This window comes from Cyrtonyx montezumae, unplaced genomic scaffold, assembly GCF_038088225.1.
Source record: "Cyrtonyx montezumae isolate F1298 unplaced genomic scaffold, pur_monq_1.0 scaffold_3, whole genome shotgun sequence".
Lineage (NCBI taxonomy): Eukaryota > Metazoa > Chordata > Aves > Galliformes > Odontophoridae > Cyrtonyx > Cyrtonyx montezumae.
This window is the reverse complement of record NW_027072034.1, coordinates 65,963,040-65,985,444: the sequence shown is the minus strand read 5'-3', so window position 1 is coordinate 65,985,444 and position 22,405 is coordinate 65,963,040. Positions and strand designations below refer to the sequence as shown.

At 35.6% G+C, this 22,405-nt stretch overlaps 1 protein-coding gene across 3 annotated transcripts in view; it reads left to right on the top strand.

Annotated features, from left to right (window-relative positions):
- The window catches only part of USP25 (ubiquitin specific peptidase 25), an 89,586-nt gene extending 68,606 nt beyond the window's left edge, over positions 1-20,980 (top strand). For 2 of the 3 annotated variants that reach the window (XM_065741850.1, XM_065741852.1), the window contains exons 16-26: positions 333-561; positions 1,905-2,102; positions 2,706-2,845; positions 5,719-5,832; positions 7,618-7,713; positions 10,898-11,076; positions 11,925-12,003; positions 13,879-13,958; positions 18,917-19,040; positions 19,704-19,899; positions 20,384-20,980. In XM_065741850.1, coding sequence (XP_065597922.1) covers positions 333-561; positions 1,905-2,102; positions 2,706-2,845; positions 5,719-5,832; positions 7,618-7,713; positions 10,898-11,076; positions 11,925-12,003; positions 13,879-13,958; positions 18,917-19,040; positions 19,704-19,899; positions 20,384-20,556 — 1,608 coding nt within the window. In that variant the 3' untranslated portion in view covers positions 20,557-20,980. The remainder of the gene's footprint in view (positions 1-332; positions 562-1,904; positions 2,103-2,705; positions 2,846-5,718; positions 5,833-7,617; positions 7,714-10,897; positions 11,077-11,924; positions 12,004-13,878; positions 13,959-18,916; positions 19,041-19,703; positions 19,900-20,383) is intronic. The other variant, XM_065741851.1, reaches the window with a different exon arrangement.
- Positions 20,981-22,405: the final 1,425 nt, after the last annotated feature.

Below are 22,405 nucleotides of genomic sequence, written 5' to 3'. Positions count from 1 at the left end.
AGACTGACATATTGAGTTTTTTTTCTGGAGATACAAAAATTGTTAATTTCTTAACATTCTTACTGAAGAGGTCACCTTGCAGTAAAGAGTAGAGCAGGCATTTCGGCTGCAGGCTTACTAATGTATTTAAGATCTCTTCACTCATAATGGTTAACTTAAATAATTCAAAGTCATTTTTCTTAATGCTTTGCTGATTTAAGCTTTTTGGTTTCCGTCTGTCATATTTTGGTCCTCTTTACTTTCATTCCTCTTAAAGTAGCAATTATTATTGGTGGATAGTCAGAACAAAATGCTGACAAGTAGCGTTTGACAATTTTGGTTTGTTTTCTTAGGTTCCTTATAGATTGCATGCTGTGTTGGTTCATGAAGGTCAAGCTAATGCAGGACATTACTGGGCATATATTTATGATCACCATCAGAACAGGTGGATGAAGTACAATGACATTTCTGTGACAAAGTCAACTTGGGAAGAATTGGAACGGGACTCTTTTGGTGGTTACAGGAATGCCAGTGCATATTGTCTGATGTATATCAACGACAAGGAACAGTACTTGATAGAAGGTAATGTTTGTTTGGTTTTCATGATATACAATTCCTGAATGCATTTATAAGGAGAGCTTTTTCCTGGTGGATTTCCAGATTTTTGAAATGGCTATAAAAATTACTGAAAATTCAGTTTATATTCAAAACTGTCAGTGAAATTGCTTCTGAAGAGTAAATAATTTTTTTTCAACTTTCAGATTGAAGAGATAACTGTAGTGTTTTGGCATTATTAAGAAAGCAAAAATAACTTAAGATCGCTAATTTTTAAAGATTTTTTATTATCATATGCTCAGTGTTTTCAAGGTGTTATCTCCTGAATAGCTGAATAGAAATAAGGAAGTGCAGAAGTGACCCTTGACATTAAAATCTTCTTCATAAGCTTTGGAACTTAAATTAATTTTACTGGAGAGTGGGAATGTGACACTTTTATCAGGATATCGAAATATATCCCTATATAGACCTACCAACCATATGTTAAACTAAATAAGTGTATGGATTTGGATATATTTTTTTCAGGTCCTGTTGTTGTATGTGACTATAGGGCTCTTATGGAAATACTTCGAGGGAGTGAAAACCCTTAATACAAGCTTTATAGGCCCTGTTAACATTTGTTAGGAGGCTGACTGGAAATGACCAGATTCATAGAATTGTAGAATGAATCATAGAATGGCTTGCCATTGGAAGGGACCTCAAGGATCATCAAATTCCATCTCCCCTGCCACAGGCAGGGTTGCCAGCTGCTAGATCACATAGTAGATCAGATTGCTCAGTGCCCCATCCAACCTGGCCTTAAACACATCCAGGGATGGGGCATCATTAACCTCTCTGAGCAGCCTGTTACAGTACCTCCTCACTGTCAGTAACGGATGACTTAAAACTTTAATGTTGCTGTCTGTTCATGCACCAAAAAGGTAGAATATGCATTTGTTCAGTTTTTAAATGAAAACTGATAGTAATCTTTGTTTCTATACTGCCAGATGAATAGTAGACTTGCAGCCATCAGGTTTATAAGCTCTGTAGTAATATGGAGGCCTGTTTGCTAGGGGAACAGTTAGATTAATTCATCCTTCAGTATCTGATAGACGGTCACAGAATCAGGGGATTGGAGGGGACCTCTGCAGGTTCAGAAGACTTATTGTTCAAAATAGTAATGATCTAACGATGCCCAAGAATTTGTGAAAAGATTGCAGTAGGAATACGTTCTATTGCAGAAGTGTGTCCAATAGATGTTAAGAAAAGTTAAAGGTAAGACAGTTTGGGAGATTTGATGTAGTAATGGCTTTAAGTAATTCACTTGGGAAAACTTGACATATTTTTCTCCCTGTTGTTTTGTCTGAAATATAAATTGTGTTTTACTGCAGAGGAGTTTAACAAAGAAACTGGGCAGATACTTGTAGGAATGGACACGTTGCCTTCTGATCTAAGGGATTATGTTAAGGAAGACAATAAACGTTTTGAAAAAGAACTTGAAGAATGGGACGCAGAACTTGCTCAGAAAGCACAGCAGGAAAAATTGCTGTCTCAAATTCCCAGAGCACCAGCACCCTCACCTGCTCCAGGTTAGCTGTTTCTACTTGTTCATAAAAGGAATAGAATGAAAAACCACTGGTTTCTATATAAATTGTTTAGATGCTTACAATGGGAATATATACTAATTTGTGTAATCTTGAATTTTAATTATTTACCTGACCAAGGTAACTGCATTTGAATTTTAATCTGATTTTCTTTTTTTCATTTTGTTTCTTTATTTTATTTTGCCTTTTCCCTCTTAGTTTTGTACTTAATTTTTATTTTCTGATTATTTTGCAATGTAAAAATACACCTGAAGTCATGTGTCTGCAGATCATTTAGCATACTACTAAAGTCTACGTAGATCCTCATTTCTTTTTTCAGTTGTCCTTAATGTGATTGAACACCCCTTATTTAAACCTTAATGGATCTCTAGTCAGTACAGGTGTATTTGGTCCATAATTTAAAATTATGCATCAATCTATATGAAAGCTTTCAAAATGTCGTTGGACAAAAAGTTGGATTTGTGAATGTTGTGACCCACCCTGTATCTTCTGTGTGGGTTACCTTGTCTTGATGATCCAAATAAATTTGATGGATTTAGAATTCATGCTGCTGCTAACATATGGAATTATCTTATTTCTGTCACTAAGTTCAAGCAGGAGAACCAGAATATTTAGAGCAGCCATCAAGAACTGATCTTTCAAAGCACTTAAAAGAAGATTCTGTACAAGCAATCAATAAAGCTTTAGCTGAACAAGAAGATAGAGGTCCAGAAGCTATAATGGATACGGTGAGCATATTTTCAAGCTTGAAATAACTCTTTCTTTTATTTTGCAAGTGCAAAGGATAATAGCTGCTCAAAGGTGAGGGGGAAGAGCAGAGAAACAAAAATGAGCAAAGATGTATTTATTCTTCAGAGCATCTTGAACACTGCAAGTTCATCCAGAAGGCATGTACTATGTTAGGGAAGACAGTAGAAATAAAATATTATAAGTAGATGTACTCTCTGTGATTAAAGTACTTGCTGAGAGTACAGTATATTGCTCAGATGGTGATCATATTGTGCCCACCATCAAACAACCTTTCAATATATTAGGTGGTTCAATGTATTTTGAGGAGTTAACACTGACACTGCCTGTAAAAGACTTGAGAAATGCCACTTTAAACATTGATTTTTACCAGAGTAATTTGAGAATGTGAGTTATCTTGAAAGAGATACGAAACTTGAAATAGCTTTCAAAAAGTTATTTTTCTGAATACTATGTCTATAGAAGAAAGCTCAACAATGGTCAAGAAAATCTGTAATATGATAAGGCTCTTAGTTCAACAGTATTCTGCAGGCTTAGTGTAAATTCACAAGTTTATGGGAATTGATTTTGTGATTAATCAGATGCATATGTTAAAATGGTAATAAGAATTACTTTTGAGTGATACTGTTTTCAGTTCATGCCTGAATAAATACTGAGAACTGGAAATTGACTGCTTCACAAACTGTTAGAGAAAGAAATGTTTAAGTGCTTTCTTTCAGCAAGCGTATTTTGCTTCTCTATTTTTGCCAGGAAAAAAAAAAGAATAATCTTTTAAAGTAATATATTTGTCTGACTTGGAACCATATCCCACAGAACAAAACATGCTAAACACACAGTGTAGCTTCTTTTAGACACAACTAGTAACAGTGATATGTAGTGATATAAACAAGTTAGATGTGCTCAAGATTTCAAATATATTTCCTAAATTCTAGAATAAATTCTTTTTCAACAAAAGCAGTTTGGGTCCAGATAAGTTTGTGGCCAATGGGAGAATCTTTTTAAAGCTGTTAAAAATCATGTGACAACTTGTTAACTTTTCTGTCTGAAGTGTATTCCATTCCTCTCTCCTGTGCTGTGAGGGGAGCAAAGGAACATGTTTTCTCTGCTAAAGCAGAATCAAAAACAGCAGGGAAATGAATCATATATTAAGAAATACTCTACCACTAATAATTTAGGCTACTGCATATGTGGCTTTGTTGAGTTCTTACAGCAGAGACCAGCTAAGGGGGAGCCCGCTTAATATGAGTTACTTATACCTCTCATAATACCTCTGTCCTAATATGAGTTATCTCTGAGGGGGTAGCCATGCTGTTATCCAGGTCATGATTAAATGTCTTGCCTGATGCCTTCCTCTTGTTAGGGTCTCTAGGTGTCATTACGGTGGGGTATGGAAGAATTTTAGATACACGATTCAATGGACCAAGCTTTTCTGTTTAGGCTAGACATTGTGCACAGTCATCAGACTTAGAGCTGTGCAAGACAGAGTCTGGGAAACCACTGAGTGAGGCAGATGTAGGCCTACTTATTCCTGTTATTGATTTCTACTGCCTTGATCAAAGGGAATGGCTCCTTAAAAGCAAAAAGAAAAAACAAACAAACCAGCACACCTACAAACCAAAACCAAGAATGAAGAAACAAACCCAAATCCCACAAATTATCTTATTTACGCAGTCCTAATGCTGTTAAAATATAAAACTGCTTGCTAGCTAATCTGAGGCTACTCTGTTAACGTATAAGGGCTACCTTCTGTTTACCTGAATTTAACTTAGATTGAACTGTGCTTCCTTTAGAGTGTACTGTCACACTCTTTAATTATTCTACTTTCATCTTCATTCTGACGTGCAGTCACATATCCCTTTCTTCCACCTTTTGTTTGTCCATTTTAGAAAAAGTAAAACCAGCATATAACAAACAGAATTATTGGTTGCTCACCACATGATTGTCTGTGTCCATTTTCCGCCCTTTGTTCTTTTTTATTTATTTGATTCTCTGCAGTCTTTGTATTTCTACAATGCTGGGTATAAATGGATACTGTGTGTGTTTCTGGAATTTTTTGTTAGAAAATAAAGCCATTGTAATTGCTATAGAACAGCAGCACAGAATTCTTTCTGCACTCTGTCATTGCTTAGATTAGAGTTAAGGTTGGAGTGCTGCAAGTGCTGTAAACTGGTAATCATAAAATGATAGAATGCAGTAGCTGGGATCATCTCAGTTGTTTAAAAGTTTGCTTTAACATAAGAATTTTGGTGACTAACACGATTTTCCTTTGGTTCTCTGTGCAATTATTTCTCTAAAAATATACCTGTCGAGTATAATGCACCTTTAAATATTTTCTAATACCTTAATTGCTAGAGGCTTTTTGTATTTTTGTTTTTAAAGTGCATCACAAAATGTTAGCCTTTGACTTTCTGCCATTTCGTAGTGTGAATTCTTCAGATCCCTCAGTTATATTTAACTTTATGACTGTATGACAGTCACAAACATTTAACTTTATTAACTGTATGACAGTATGAAAAGAAATGGTGGTTCATAGACCCATCCTTAAAAAAAAACGCTTTGAATCTGTTGCTACATAGCTGTGGTAGTGGCGTACCAGCCTATGAAGATGTAATTAATGAATAAAGGAAAAAAGGAATTTTTTTAATAATTCTAACTTAATTGTAAAATGTGCTACTTAAAGTAAACTGTAAGTAATTAAGAGAATAGAAGTGACATTTATCATTTTTGTCAGAAATGAACTTCAGAAGTGTGCTTCATTTTATTTGATCAGCCTGTTAGCTTGGGTCTCTCTGTGATTTTTCTCTGTGTGATTCCCCTTCCTGACACACATACTGATCATGATTTTCTTCTGCAGAGCTCTGATAAAGCCTCATCTCAACCAGCTCCTAACCAGCGAGTTGTAGAGGTGGCGATTCCTGATGTAGGGACTTTTGTGATTGAGTCAGAGGAGGGGGGTTATGACGATGAGGTACATTTGATTGCAATTGTGTGCACCGTTCCTACTTGGTGCTTTCTTGTGCTGCCTGATGAGAATTTTTGGCATGTTTGCACATCATGACACCTAACAAATCTGTGCATAACTATACGCTTAACGATTTGTAACTGTAGTGACGTCTTAATTTGTAATGAAGTATGAAAGGAAAGCACTAGCTACTCGAATTGGGCACGCTTTGCATGGTACTGTGTACACTAGAGGTATATATGTCTTTTTAGCTGTGGAAGTTGAATGTTTGTGCTAGGCCAGATAGTCTTTGGAATGCTAGTGGTAGAGTGTGGACTACTACATTATTTAAAAATTATCAGGATAGAGAGTGGTGTTCTTAATGTTTGTGCTTTCTTGTCAGTCTAATAATGGTAATGTTCTAGTACAATCTCTTATGTGCTGATGTTAAGCTTTTTAAACTTTGAGGATTTGATTATCCATGGAAATAACCTGAAACTGATGTGGCTGCTGGAAGTGACTTTTTTCCAAGGCTTAAAAAAGTATATTGTTGTTGGCTTTTTTCCAGTTCAGACACAGAGTAGTAAGCATCCCTGATACTATTGGAGAAACGGATGATAGAGTTGCATTATTGCAGGAGACAGTATTTTCTGCTGACCTATTTTAACAACAGAAAGCGCTGCCACGGGGTCACTGTTCTGCCTTAACACTGCTTATTCCATGCTTGTTTTGGTTTGGGGTTAGAGTTGATGCAGCCCATATCCTCAGCTATGTGGGCATATGTTACTGGTAGGCTATGAGGATCTTTCGTAATTATGAGCAATTGCAACTAAGAGTGGGGGATGGGGGGATAAAATTATTTAAATGACATAATCACACTGTTACTCTTTTCACAAATGTGCAGTCTCCACCTTTAAAGATGAGCCTTTTTTGAAATTTTGAGGCATTCTTGTCCACATGCCATTGTTTTTCTAGTGCGTGCTAACTTCTTCATAATTTTACTGTTTCTTTGTAAGTGTATTTGCTTTTTTAATGGTGTTCTTATGTGTGGGGAAACTATTCTGGAGGGTTTAGGGTTTAGCTCTTCATCTTCTCATCTTAAAGGCCAGTTTTTATTGCTGTGCCAGTTGTGTTAGCTAGACTGTGGGCAGGGAAGGAGGGAGAGTTTTTCCTTGCTCACAGATATTGAAGGGAAAAGGTCTTACTGAATATCCTATAGGTATCATATTGTTTGTGTATAAGTGATGTGAGTAGCTGTGAGGTGTGTGTTATGTTTGGTTTTGTGTTTGTTAAATGTTTTTATTTTTGTCTGGAAATGCTTCAGAGACCAATTGTGATTGTAGCAATGAGTCCATTTACTTTGATGTTGAAATACACAAAGTGTAATTCATTATGTTTGTGTCTACTATATATAAAGTGTGATTGGATGATTATTTGAAACAGTTTATTTTATCCTTTGGTGGCCATGTGGCAGCACTAATTCAGTATGAAGTTCCTGTTGGATACTAATGCTGAACCAATGCATGCTCCTTTCATTGGAGGTTTTGACCATGTACTTTTTAAATTGTATTTGACACACTTGTTCAGTTTTTGTTAAGCTTCCTTTAAGTCATATGTTTTGCAGTAAAAATATATACACATGCCGTGACTGATTTGCAGAACATGCACAACAGATCTTGTATTGAAACGTGCCATTTCAGTGTATGCATGCATTAAGTTGCTTTTTTATCTTGCATGAGACTAAAAGCATATTGAATTTAAAACTTAAAATATTAATCATTCCAAACTTTTACCTTAAATCCCTTATGGCAGGTCATGCTGACCCCGAACATGCAAGGTATTATCATGGCTATAGGTAAAGCCAGGAGTGTTTATGACAGGTGTGGGCCAGAAGCAGGGTTCTTTAAGGTACAACTAACATTTTCAACTATTTCTGACTTTTTTTGTTAGATATGCCTTCTCCCTCTACCCTTTGATGCATACTAAGACTGTTCCAGCATATATAAGTATTCTTCTGTGGCATCAGTCTTCCATCTAAATATTACTAAATTAGAAACTTTGCTAAGGAGAAATATCTGTAGCTATTTCCATCTTGATTTAGCAGTGTGCTGCCTTGAATTCAATAGCTTATATACCTTTGTGTATTTTACCTCTTAATAATAACTGAAAGATGAGACCTGCATGGATAATCAGTAAGAATATGTATTATTTTTCGCCTGTTCATGACAAGAAGTATATCTTCACTAGACTGTTTGAGACGTTGGTGTTTTCACCAAGGCACATCAGTTTTTAGTCAACTGTTTATTTCAAAGAAACATTATTGTTTTGTCCTCCTTAAAAGATTTTTAGTCAAGCAAAATGATTTTCTTTTGTTTAATGGCATTGATGTCAATACAGTTTATTTCTGCAGTGTTTTATTACTGGGAATTGGATGTTACGCTCTTTGTGGTCATTAGTCTACACACTAATTAGATTAGAAGATGCATTAGTTTTCTTAAATATACAAACTTCTGGACATTTTAGCATGTAATCTTTTGAATTTTCAGAGTATAAGTGAGGGAATTACTTTGACATGTTGTAGAATCCTCTCAAATGTGATGTTTAATTTTTATCTGTTTAAGGAGAAAAAAAAAAGTTTCTTGCCTGTCCTTGAGTAAAATACCATTTTCTATTTAGTTTTTATGGTGCAGCTATACTGAAAGAAAACATTTGAAACCCCCTCCCAAAAAATGGTCAAAACAAAATAAACCTTACTTCTATAATCCTTTGTTATGGGGAAAAAAAATAGATCTCATGTTTATTTGTTTTTAATTCTTTTTTGTTGTTTTTTTCTTTTTAATGGATATTTTGTGAAAAGTGTTATGACCATATTGCATTTTTCTCTTTTAAACATGCCTACCATCAGGCATTGAAGAGACAACTGCCATAACCTTTCTTTAATGAAGTGGGTTTTGTTTGGGATTCAGTGCTGCGTTTTCAAATTTTCCACTTAATGACAAGCTGTTTTAATTAAAAACAAAACAAAAAAAACATACTCATCAAATCAGACTTTTTTTCAGATAGGTTAATTACACTGATGTATTTACTTATTTTTAATATGAAGTGTGATGATGAAAGCTTTTTGATGAAAAACTCAGTTGAAACGTGGAGGTTGGGGGGCAGTTGTCTTTGAGAAACTATTTTTAAAACTGAATTGTTGGAGAGTAGAAAAGTCTCCTTGCTCATTTCCTGCTGAATCTGTTCAAAGCAGCTTGGCACTGCCGAAACATGCTTCAATTTTTGAGTAATATATAAGTCTGGATGTTTGTAGATGAAGCCATTCTACTTGGTACCAGGTTTAATATTTTGAAGTGTATGAGGAGAAATCCCCTTCTGTTCCTTACAGTTAATATCAGAAAGGTTCTGTAATATTTTTTTTACTGCTATACTCTGCTTTTCTTCATGTGTTTGTCTTTTATAACAAGTGTTTACAAAAGCCTGAGGTTTATTTCTATGATGTCCTGATTTATGCATAATGCAGGTGACACCCATTTGATGAAAGTCATTGTTACTGCCAAAGTTTGATTCTTACTTTACATCTTAGACTTGAGACTTAACCTAGTGCAAAGCAAGTAGGATGTTTATTGATCAGTCATACTCCTCTAAACTTTATGCACAGTTCCTTGCAGTATGCTTGCTTTAAGGTTTTTGTAGAACACTGAGCAGCTTAATGCTTATGATACTTTTTTCCTGTATTTTGTTAAAAGGAATAATTCAGTTGATTTTTTTTTAGTATATAACATTTATGAATCTGTGGCATTCTATTTGATTTTTTTTCTAAATATGTATTTGAAAATCTAGATTTTCTTGCATTTTTCCTGTTTGAGTAATTCTCTGAAGAATTAAATACAAAATAGCAATAGCTTTTTATTTTGTGCCAGCCCTAGAAAAAAAGCCATTAATAACTTAGTTATGTGTTGGTTTTCTAATGGTAGAATGTGTTATGATGTAAGATAATACAAATACTATGCATGACTTTTGATAATTATCATTGGTTCTCAAAAATTCATTTTTAATAATAATACGTAACATTAATATTTAAAAATATGAATGCAGAATGTTCTCTTATGTTTTAAAGCTCTCCACATGCTCTCTGTTTAATATATGAGTAGTATCCTACTCCTGCGTTCAGTCTCGTTCTTGGTAGAGTTTCGTAGCCCAAATTTCCAATACTTAAATGTTAAGAAATGTTCTACTGCCAGGTAGAGGCATAAATGGATTTGGAATATTGAATGGGCATTTTCTGCCTGGTTTGTAGCTTTATTTTGTCTGTATATGGTATTGAAACTACTAACGTGTGAAACTGTTGTGTTAAGTCATTTGTTTCAAATAGATAGTAATATAGCCAGTAATTTGATCGCTTCTGTATTTTGAGAAATTATGGAATACATTAAGATTTGTCACCATTTTTCTAATTATTTTTCTTGCTGCTCTCGTTTGTGCTGTATAGTTTCAATGGATCATTTCTAACAAACACAACAGACGAGTTTTATTAAAATCTAATGTGCTGGCAAAGTGAACTCTTCCTATGAGCTCTAAAGTTGACCTTTAGTGAGGAGTGTGTCTTTTCCCTGTGGGAGGCTAGCGCTAACCATATTGAAGTATTTTCTTTAGGGGTCATGCAACTTGATTTTTGTTATACAATGATTTCCATTCTGACATGTTTTTTTCAAAATCACACGTGCTCATCAAAATTTACATATAATTTATTTTATTTGTGTATTTGCATTTCAACTGTGTATCACTGCTTTAGGGCAGTACGTACTTACAGAAGCCTCTTTAGGGACTGAATAAAACTTTTCTCAGAGTGATATAGTGCAGGACTGGGATTGCTTTTGAAGTACAGGTTCACTTGGGGTTTTGGCAGCCCTAGTTGGGGTTTACCATTTTTAGGTCTTTTATTACTGTAGTTCAGACTCACTAGAAGGCTTGGGTATGGAATTGTTAAAAATTCTTTTGTAGTCAGTGGGCTATGAGCATGAGTTATTCCTAGTGTCTGAAAAGTCTGAGTTAAAAGTCAGAAAGAGTAATGTATGTTTTAAAAATTATTTAGGCAATTAAATTGGAATACACGCGGCTGCTAAAATTAGCCCAGGAAGATCCACCACCTGAGTGTGATTACCGTTTGCGTCATGCAATAGTTTACTTCATCCAAAACCAGGCACCGAAGAAGATAATTGAGAGAACATTACTGGAACAGTTTGGAGATCACAATCTTAGCTTTGATGAAAGGTAATAAGATCAACATGTCTCTCTGTGTTTGTGAGCATTCTGTGATGTGTAAAGACACACTTTTATATGTACTTTTATATTCAGATATGCACATAGTGAAGAGAAGAACAGTTTGCACATTTGGCTTTATCTTCTATTTAATAGTTTGAAAGTATAAAATGCATAGAAGAATAATTTTATAAAAATCTAATCTTTATAAAAATCTGTATAAATAAACAGAAAGTTAGGTTTTTATTGGTAGGAAGTAAGGAGAAATCCTCAGTGTTGCTCCTAATTGTATACAGTTCTCTGCACCTATTTTTTGGAACACTGTAAGGTCACAAAATCTGTCTTCACTGGCCAGCAATAGAAAATAAATCCTGGCATCTCTTAAAATGGGACGCCAGACTAGATGAATAACTCATTTGAATGCAAGACTGTCCCCTGTACTTGAAATTCCATATACTTATTAAAACAAAATAAAGAATGAAAGGTAGAGTGTTAATTTGACTTCTGCTTATTGACATCTGTAAGATCTTTGGATCTAATCCTCTAATATTATTCTCACAAAGTAAGTGTTGGGGAGCTTCAAACCATCTGAGCTTCAAATTTGAAAAAAAAAAATGAGTAACACAAGCTCTAAAGTAAGACAGGAAAGAATTCTTAAATGGCATGAGTGTCCATCACATATACTTGAAAAGTATGCCTTCTGCTGATTATCCAATGTATACTGGAAAGCAGATTTTTTTCACAGCATTTCCATGGTTGTTTGTATAAAGCTGTACTCTAATACTGTTTGAATTTGCTGTCTTTATATGGATAATACTCGCTGAAAATTTCTCTCATGATTTCTTGTGGCTTTTTATAAGGTGCCGTAACATAATGAAGGTTGCTCAAGCTAAGCTTGAAATGATAAAGCCAGATGAAGTAAACATGGAGGAATACGAGGTCAGTATTTCTTATGCTGTAGATTAAACTAACTTCAAATAATTGTCAATAAGCTTTATTTATCTTAGCAGATTTCTTTTTGCCTTTTGAGAAGATGAAACTAGTTCATGAAACTATTTATTTACAAGAAAGCTGCTCTGGCCAGTTGATCTAAAGCCATTTTTTTTTCCACATCTGTAATTCCAAGGTCAGATTTGACTTGAGCCATAGATAAATGTTAGGTTTGATTCTGTCCTTACTCCTTAATGTGCTTTGATGTCACTAACAGTATTTCATAATTTAACACCATGGCTTTCTTTAGTCAGAAACTACTGTGAGTTGAAGGAATGAAAAGTATCTATAGGCCAACCTTAAACATCTAGAGAAATGGGTCACAGGGTTCAGGGTCATATTTGTGTCTTTCCTCCAGCTTTCTTTGCAACCATTCCATTCTCTTATTAGCACTAGATTCTGTCATTTGCCAAGACCATACATTACCAGTTTATGCATTTAACTTTTCCTCCTGTGCTATTAAAAAAAAAAAAAACTTTGAAAAAAGAGAGTAAATTGCAGATGTTACACAATTTTGATCTACATTTACCAAAATACTTCATCTCATATTTAAAGCTAAATCTGTAGCTGTCATTACAACATGAGTTCCAATTCTGTGTGATACTGTTCATTAAGGCCTCTGAAAAGGCCTTATTTATGTCTGGAGCAGATTCCAGTTCACCACTTAAACCTCACTGTTACACATGTAGGTCCAAAAGAGCTTGTTCAGGAGGGCTATGTGAGTAATCTTGCCCTCAAAAACAACAGCAAAAAATGTCTACATGTCATTTCTGTTTACCAGGTTTAGAACCTACAGCAGATGCTACTAAATTAAAATGCCCCCTCAGTGATTAGGGGTAAAGAATTCTCATAATGAGTGTTGTGGTTTTTAGGCCGTGCAAGGCTCAATATCGTAGTGTTTTCTGAAAGTCATTGCACTAGTAGAATCAGCAATCCTGGGCTTAGCTTTGAGTGAGGGAGTGGGAGGAATCTTCTTCCCTTACAGATATATGCCACCTTCCTGAGGCAGACAGTCATTACTCTGAAGACTGTATCACTGTTTGTTCAGTGTAGTGGATTGACATTTCATGGAACCCTTCTCATGCTTTTAGTGTTGAATGGCTAAGTATTATGTTATGTTGTCCCGTATTTAACTATTAATGAGTGATTAAAAGCTGGTTAGCCAACTGCAAAAAAGAAAATCTTTTCTCATAGGACAATCACCAGTAAAGTGTATTAGTTGTCACTTTCTATAAGTGGTGATGCAGCGATGTTGACAAATATTTTGCTCCAACATAAACATCACCACAGTCTGAAGTACTCAACAAAGCTATACAAGGCATTTTGAGTTTTTGTCACTTCTTACTGAATGTGTTCAGGCATTTTCTATGTCTTTCTTAAATGAAACTTAATATTGAGTGTATAAAAAAGCTTTCTTTCGCTTTTTTGTGTAATGAAAAGGGGAAAAACAGACTGTTAGCCTCTCATTTTTTGAGGGGGGAAAATAGTGATTCTCATAATTCTGACTGTGGTTCTCCAAAACAACCTTCATGTTCAAAACAACCTTCATGTTCCTTTCAATTCAAATGATAATGCATTGCTGATGGTTTTTTTTTTAATTTATTTTATTTTTTAATAAAAATCCTGCCTGAAACTCATCTAGAAATATTGTAGTAATTAAATAATTTTGTTTTATTGAGGGAGGGGGAATTCGGACTGACTTTTCCCACATACAAACTTAATAAGAGTCCTTATCACTTACTGTGAGTATTCAGCACTAAATGTGTAAAATATTTGTATTTCATGTTTGTGGATGAAATTCTATATACCCTTTCTTATATGCAGAGATGGCATCAAGACTATAGAAATTTCAGGGAAACAACCATGTTTCTCATGGTAGGATTGGAGTTTTTCCAAAAAAAGAGGTAAGTGGTAGTATAGAACTAAAATGTAATAGTGCGATTTGAAGGCAAAATCTAACACTGATGAAGTAAAAAGTTATTAAAATTAAGAACTGTTTAATGTGTTCTTCATTGTATTTAAAAATGTATTCAGTTCATTAATGTCTTCAGTCTCACATCTAGATCAGTTTCCTACAACTTCCCACTTTTTATCTCCATTTCTTCTTCCCTTATCAAGCCATGAACTCTTTTCAGTGCCCCACAAGCACTTTTCTCTCCTAGTCTAAATGGTCTGTGTGCTCCTCAGACATAAGAATCTTCTCTTGTACTGTATGTGCACGTATTATATGGTGCTGAGAGTGTCTGAGAAGTAAGCCCATGTGAGCCTAATGAGGCTCCACAAGTCCAAGTGTAAGGTGCTGTACCTCAGTACATGATGCAATCCCAGATATGTGTACAGATTGCATGGCTGTTCTCCGTGTATTTCAGAGAAGACATGGGGGGTTTCTGGCAGATGAAAAGCTTTACCTAAGTGTGTGTTTGCAGCTCAAGAGGCCAGCTGTATCTTGGACTGTAGCAAAGGAGGGGTGGCCAGCAGGAAAGGGTGGTGATTGTCCCATGTATTCTGCACTCGTAAGGCCTTATTTGGAGTACTGTATCCAGGCCAAGTGCCCCCAGCACAAGAAAGACATGGAAGCTGTTGGAGTGGGTCCAGAGGAAGGCTATGAAGATGAGAAAAGGGCTGGAGCACCTCTGTGAAGAAAGGCTGAGAAAGCTGGGCTTGTTTGGCCTGGAGAACAGAAGGCTCTGTGGTGACCTTTTTGCAGCATTTCAGTAATTAAATTAGACTTTTGAGTAGGAGGGAGGCCAACTTTTTGTGTGAGAGGATAGTGATAGGAAAAGGAGGAATGGTTTTAAACTTGTAGAGGGGAGATTGGGCAGAAGGGCAACAAAACTGGTGAGGGGTCTGGAGCACAAGTCTTATGAGGAGCGGCTGAGGGAGCTGGGATTGTTTAGTCTGGAGAAGAGGAGGCTCAGAGGAGACCTTATTGCACTCTACCACTTCCTGAAGGGGGGTTGTGGTGAGGAGGGGGTGGGCCTCTTCTCCCTGATAAATAATGACAGGACGAGAGGGAATGGCCACAAGTTGCGCCGGGGAAGATTTAGATTAGACCTGAGGAAACATTTTTTCTCTGAAAGAGTGGTCAGGCACTGGAATGGCCTGCCTAGGGAGGTGGTTGAGGCACCATCCCTAGCGCTGTTGAAGAAGTGTTTAGATGAGGTGCTAAGGGATTTGATTTAGTAGTTCAGTGGGTAGGGATGGTGATAGGAGGATTGTTGGACTAGATGATCTTGTAGGTCCTTTCCAACCTAATGTATCTATGAAACTATGAGATTTGGATTAGGCGTTTGGAGGAACTTTTACTCAGAGGGTGGTGAGGCACTGGAACAGGCTGCCTGGAAAGGATTTGGGTGCCTCGTCCCTGGAGGTGCTCAAGGCCATCTTGGATGGGGCCCTGGGCAGCCTGAACCGGTGGGTGACAGCTCTCCCCTTGTTATAGGGGCTGGAACTAGATGATCTTTAAAGTCCCTTTCCACCCAAGGCATTCTGTGGTATCTATATGCCAAACATAGTTTCTTGTCTGTATGTTGTGTAGCAAATTACTTCATAATTCTATTGCTTGTCTTGTATTTTTCCAAAGGAAAAAGGCTCTAACAAAACAAAATGATAACAATGTACTTATTTCTGTAACAAGCTATATGTTTATGTAGTGGTTAACACAATACAACTGTAATTTTAGTTTGCTACTAATATAAATTGGCACATCCTACTTGTTAGTATTAAACAGCTTATATACAAAAGTTAGTCAGAAGGTTGCCTGGCTTAATTGGAAAAACAGAAGAAACAAACAAACAACAAAAAAAAAAAAACAGTTTGGTATTGCTGGATCCCTTACAGGGGGGAAAAAACATCAGTGTGGTATGTAGAAATCCTGTTTCTCCTGGATATCATGCACGCTCCAAGCATGAAGTACTTCAGGTTCATTAACGCTGGGACACCAGGATGACAGCTTTGGCTGCAAAATTGCAGTGTTTTCACTGTTTCACTTCTTACTGTTATATATTCTGCTTGGGACAGCAGGAGAGAAACTAACAGAAAGCAGTAACATGTGATATTATCTATATAGTTAATAATATATCTATATGTGACTCATCTAACATCCAGGAAGTGTAGTGTTCATTCTCTGTCAGTAAATGCAATTTCAGAAATAGCTTAAGTGTTATTTAATACAGTGGGTAAGGATTTGAGTATTCATTGACTTATTTTAAAGGAGTCAATTGAAATTACACTCCTGTGTTTAAGCTAAAGATTCTCAAATGCCTGAGGTAATTATTGAAGTTTACAACTTGTTATACTCTTAGAAGGCAGTGCTACTGTCCATATTCTGCAAATGAGACTAAACTGATCAGCTCTTCTGATTTTCCTTCAGTATTCCCTTAACTGTGAAATCATAAAATTTAGCTTTAAATATTTATGAAAATGTGGACTTTCATAATTGAAACATGACCTTCAGTAATGGTATTTGCGTGGTGGTTGTTTTCTTTTTTCCCAGAAACCTGTCTCCCTAAATTGACAAACTTTTCTTATTTGAAAAGTTACTAAGTCACTAATTAATGCCTTGTAGAGCTCAGTCTCTAGATGGAGCAAAAAGCTGTCAGTCTCAGTCTTTCTTACTTTTAGAGGTATTGGTACTGGAGTGTTGGGCAAGGAAGATTGCACTTTGAAGGCAAAAGAAAACAAGAGTTTCTCAGTATTTCTGAAAATTACCTGAAATGTGTTTTTTGCTGAAAAGTGGACATGACAAGTCATGCCTACCTTCAGAGTTCACTCATGATCCTTTATGGTGTTTGACAAGGCCTTTTCAATGCAGGTAAAGAATTAAAGGTTCTTTGAGGCATACCTTCTCTGACTGTACTTTTGAGTAAGGAAACTGCTGTGGGTGAGGCCAGCTAAAGAACCTTGGAAGGCTTTTGCTTCTAGCTTGTTCTCATTGTAGTGACTGAAAAGTAAACAAACTCTAGACCACAGCAGTTGGATTCCATTTTTTATGATTCTTCAGCTTGACAGATCTTTTTTTTAATGTAAGCTTTGTTAAAATTTTATTTATCCATACCTGTGCTTTCCAAAGTCTGTACCCAATGAGCTCCATGATTCTGTGAATGATTTTAAGTTCAGACAACAAACTGGAACTTAAATGCACTCTATGTGTGTAAAGCTAGCATCTCTTGGCTTAATTTAACTATAGTCTCAAGACTCAGAAATTTGAGGTTGGCTTTACAATAATACTGACGTAAAATGGCTTACCTTCCTGTGAAGTAGCACCATTTCTGGTTCAGGTACAGATTACACAGTTTAAAGACAGAGCAGAAAAAGAGGATCTGGGAATAAGGTTGCTGCCAGGTACAAGTTTTTAATTTGGATCAACTCAGTGGTTGACACTGTTAATTCAACTTGCAGTTTCACAAGTAATTGAACCAAGAATGGAAATGAATAGAAGGTCCTTCTCCTCTGGCTTTGTATCCATTGATCCCAGTTTCTTGCAGTCATGTATTCCACTGTCTTCCTACACTAACACTTCTGCTGTCTAGTCAATTGTATTGGTTTGTGGCTTGGAGAGATTTCCTGAGCAGAAATAGACTTGAGAAGAGGACTTCTCTGTAGGACTTCTTGCTTTAATGAAAACAGTTCTGTATTTTGAGGACAAAAAGGCAGAGTAGTGATTGTAAATATGTCATATATTGCTCAGGTAGGAAATATTTAGGATTACAAGAAAAAAATGTGATATTTGAAAGCAAAGCTTTAAGCAACTATTGCTATTTAAAGTAACCTTTTCCCTTCTTTTTATGTTGTCTTGTTGGGAGGCCTTTCTGTAAGTCTTGAGGTTGCCTGCTTTGGAAAATTCTGACATATATGTTTCCCATATTATCCTGTGCTCTGTGTGCTCATGCATAATTTTTAGCCACTTTTAGTAGTTTGATATTTTGGTAGTTTAAGCCCTAACCTCGACCATGTCTTCTCACTAGGAGTGTATAATATACTGTTCTAATACTCCACTAGCAAATATCTCTCCCTAGATTTTTTCTAATTGTTAAAATAAAAATGAGACATCTAACTGCTTGCTTATAGGGTAGTTGCCTGAACTGCTGTCACTGGCTGTCTGTCATAATTGGATTTCTGCAAGTTAGAGAATTAACAATTTAAGGTGTTTGCTGGATGTGGTATGCAGTAGTGTGAGGGGAGGAGGTGATCAAAATGGAGTGTGATGACATCTCTGTTGATTATGAACAGTTAGGTTTTTAGGTTCTCTTTTACGGTTCTTTTACTCATCTTCCACCAGTTAGGCATGTATTTATTATCAATGTTTATATTAAAGACAGAAGTGCCAAAAGAGTGCTGATACTTCTGATTTTGAAATGCTCTTGTGGCATCTTCCATCACTTCAGACTTCACTAGTCCAGAAAAAAAAAAACTTAGTGAGGCTGAAAGTTCACAGTTTATTTTTTAGATTAATTTTTATTGCTCAGGCATAGAATGCTATTGAGGTAATGGCAATGGAAGATCAATTCTAATGTGGTGTAAATGCATGCAGGAAAAAAATTAAGTGCTCATGTATATTCAAGGTTAATCCAAAGCCATTTTTGAAATGGGTGAAACAATATAGATTGATTTCAATGAGCTTTGGATCACACTTAATTTGCAAGTTATCTATCCTGATAATGAAGTAAACTGTTATAATGTATACAAAAGAAGAAAATATCTGGTAGAAAACGCAAATTAAGAAGGGATGGATGGGGAGGGTTTGGTTTACAGTCAAACAAGTAAGTGAAGTTACTTATCCTTTGAAGAACACAGTAGTTAACTTCAAACAGGTGTTATCTGGATCTGCATCTAACTACTTTGTTTCTTTACTTTGCTTTAGCTATATGGAAGCCTTGCTCTACCTTATCTATGCTTACCAGAATAACAAAGAACTCTTGTCCAAAGGCCCATACAGAGGGCATGATGAAGAGCTGATATCTCACTACAGACGAGAATGTTTGCTAGTAAGTGAAGGGTGAAATATACTGCGAAAGTTGAACTTTCCTCGTAGCTTTAATAAAACAATCTGACAGTGTTGCCATATTTTCAAAAAAAAAAAAACAAAAAAAAACCACAAACAACTTTCATTAAAAGTTACAAAGATTTTAGTAAGAAAAAGGTGAGAGGAAGAAATGTATGTAGTGAGAATAAAAAATACGTTTGTTTTAAGTAATCAGTTTCTTTATCATTGTAAGTAGTGTGCTAACTGCCATTGTGTCTGGGCAAGGTAGAAGCAGCAGTAGACTATTGGTGGGTGAACTTGCAATGTCACTGCAGTTGGACAGGGACACAAATGTTTAGAAAAAGGTATCAGCATAAGGTGAGGTTTCTTTCCTTATTCACCTTATTTCACCTGTGTTTTAGCAATAGTAAGAAAAGACAAGAGCAGGTGGTAAGACCTCAGTTTTGAAAAGGAGCAGCTGCAAAGGTTAAGTTGGCAGGTGTCAACTCTAGTGGTCTGAGGAATAGTACAAGATCAAATGGTTTAATAGAGTGTACGTATCATTGATGTGAATGTTAAAGCTCAATTGTTACTGCAAATTTGCCATAAGGCAAACAAAAAGTGAATGGTGAAATGTGAAATGCTGTGTACTTAAAGAGTTTCTTTTTTGTGGTGGTATGTGAAGAAACTAAATGAACATGCTGCAGCACTGTTTGAATCAGGAGATGATCAGGAAGTAAATAATGGCCTGATCATTATGAACGAGCTTATTGTCCCGTGTTTGCCATTACTACTGGTGGATGAAATGGAAGAAAAAGATATTGTTGCTGTGGAAGATATGAGAAATCGTTGGTGTTCCTATCTTGGACAAGAAATGGAACGTAAGTGTTTATTAAAGTATAAGCTCTCACACACTCCTGATTTCTATTATTTTTTAAAATGTTCTGGTTTGTGTCTTGAACGGATCCTGTATCTTTTGTGCTTTGGTAACGAATTACCGTGACATTTGCATAATACTTTACACATTTAAATAGACAGCAGTTTTTTCCATGTATAATAACGAAGTTCTGCAATATTTTCCATATGTAACAATGTCCTTAAAGGAAACATTTCTTTATTTTCCAAAAGGAAAAGGATTCATGTTGATAGATTCTTTGAAAGGACATTTATGCTAACATCTTCCTAGGAACCAATATGTCCTTCAGTGTTCAATGAAAAATGTGCATTATTCCAAGTGAAACTTTTCATGCTCCCATCCCAGTAAAAAATAAATCAAAGAAAAAGAGTCGCTTTGGGGCAGAAAGAGGAAAATTGCACCTGCAGACATAAAAGCTTACGGTTGTTTTTTTTTTCTTTCATTTGCAGCTAACTTGCAAGAAAAGCTGACAGATTTCCTGCCAAAACTACTAGATTGTTCTACAGAGATTAAAGGTTTCAATGACCCGCCAAAGTTACCCTCTTACTCCACACATGAACTGTGTGAAAGATACGCCCGAATCATGTTGTCACTCAGTCGAACTCCAGCCGATGGAAGATAAATTCTGCAACCTTCCTGAGCACATTGTATAAACTTTTTTAGTTCTTAAACCTTGCCTTCCTGTCACAGGGTTTGCTTGTTGCTGCTATAGTTTTTAACTTTTTTATTTTAATAACTGCAAAAGAGAAATGACTGTACAAACTTTTAGCCAGACTGCAAACAGTTAAAGCTGAGAATCGCATGGCGCTCAGTCGTTTCAACCAGAATTGATGCAACTTGCAAGTCTGATAATTATGGCAAAACTGCTTTTTTGCCACTTCTCTGTTACAGTATTACTTTGCTTTTATCTTAAGATCCTTTACTTTATCAACAGCTGTCTGGATCATTTTGTGACTGCAACTACTTTAAGTGTCCAGTGCTGTGTAAATACATGGTACTTGGTAGCTTGTAAATGAAATGAAAGAATAAAGTTTTATTTATGGCTACTTCTGTGTTTGCAAGCAAATACCTTGTATATTAGTGTAAAATACGGGTATTTTTAGGAGAGATACAGTATATTGATGGGAAGCTCAATTTTATAGACAAGATTCTTCAGGATTTATGGACAGTTAGATGAAGATAGTCAGAGATTACTGTATGTGAATATACAGAAAAACTGTCACAGTATTAAACACTGTTGGTTATTTTTTTTTTGTATATACTTTTCTGATCTTTATGATACTGCACCTGAACATTTCTGTGTGTGTGTGTGTGGTTATGCCACATTTATTCTGATGACAAGGACTGGTTTCTGAAGCACAACAATAATAGTACTTTCCTTCTATTCTTAGAAAGAAATATTGAAAAAAAATGCAAAATTATTTTCATTAGAAATATATTACAATCTTTGAGTAATATTTTTAGGAGTTGATTTGAGTAGAGGAAATAAAGATTTTGAAAAAGTGGACTTTGTCAATCTTAAGGATTAACTAGCGTTTTGAGATTTTTTTTTTAACTGGCATTTTAGGTGTGTAAGCGACCAGAAGTAAAACCTGAACTAATTCCTTATTTGAAATGTGTTGCTATTGATGCAACAAAATATCTCAGAAATCCTTATGTGCGTCCTAATTAAATTTCTGTTGGAAGTGAAAGAAAAGATCCACAGGGTTTGATTTGTAGAACTGAAATGCCGTCTAGTTCAAATGAAGAATTTTATTTATTTTGTGGAGAAAGAAATTTATTGTGTCCTTAATCCTGTTACCTGACACTATGTTAGTTCTTACTCTTTATAGGGAACACTTTGTGTTAGAACAGTAAAATATCTGAAAGTTTGCTTGTTGGCTTTCTTGGAGCAGCACTGAACTCACTGCAAGCTTTCTAGTGGAGAATATTCTAATTTCTACTAACAAAATAACAGAGGGAAGAGGGAAGGAGAAAGGATCAATTGAGATCAGACCTCCTAGAAGTGTAGTGGGAATAAATACAGGCAGCTCACGTTCAAGAAAAGGCTAAGTTCAGTCTTGAATATTACTCACTTGTTTGTGATATATAGTAAAATAGAATGTGCGCTTACTTTAAAGGTTTTCTTTTTCCAGGTGTATTTCCCTCTTCTTTTTTCAGTATTGAAGTGCTTCATAATTGTCAATCTACCCATTTGTTGTATTAAATTGAACTATTAGTATCACAGTACTACTCAGAAGCCTTTTCTTTCTTAGGCCTGAAACTACCTGTGTATGAAATTTCACATGTCAAAGGAAGAATAAATGCATCTTATGAAAATGTTGAAGATGCGTTTTAAAGGATTTCACACTTTGTATTAGTTGCACTTTCATTTGAATCTGAGTAATATGCCTTAGCACTGTGTATTTAAAAAATACACAGTGAAATTTAAAATTTGTCCTTTGCCTTTTTAAAATAATAGTAAAAGCAAC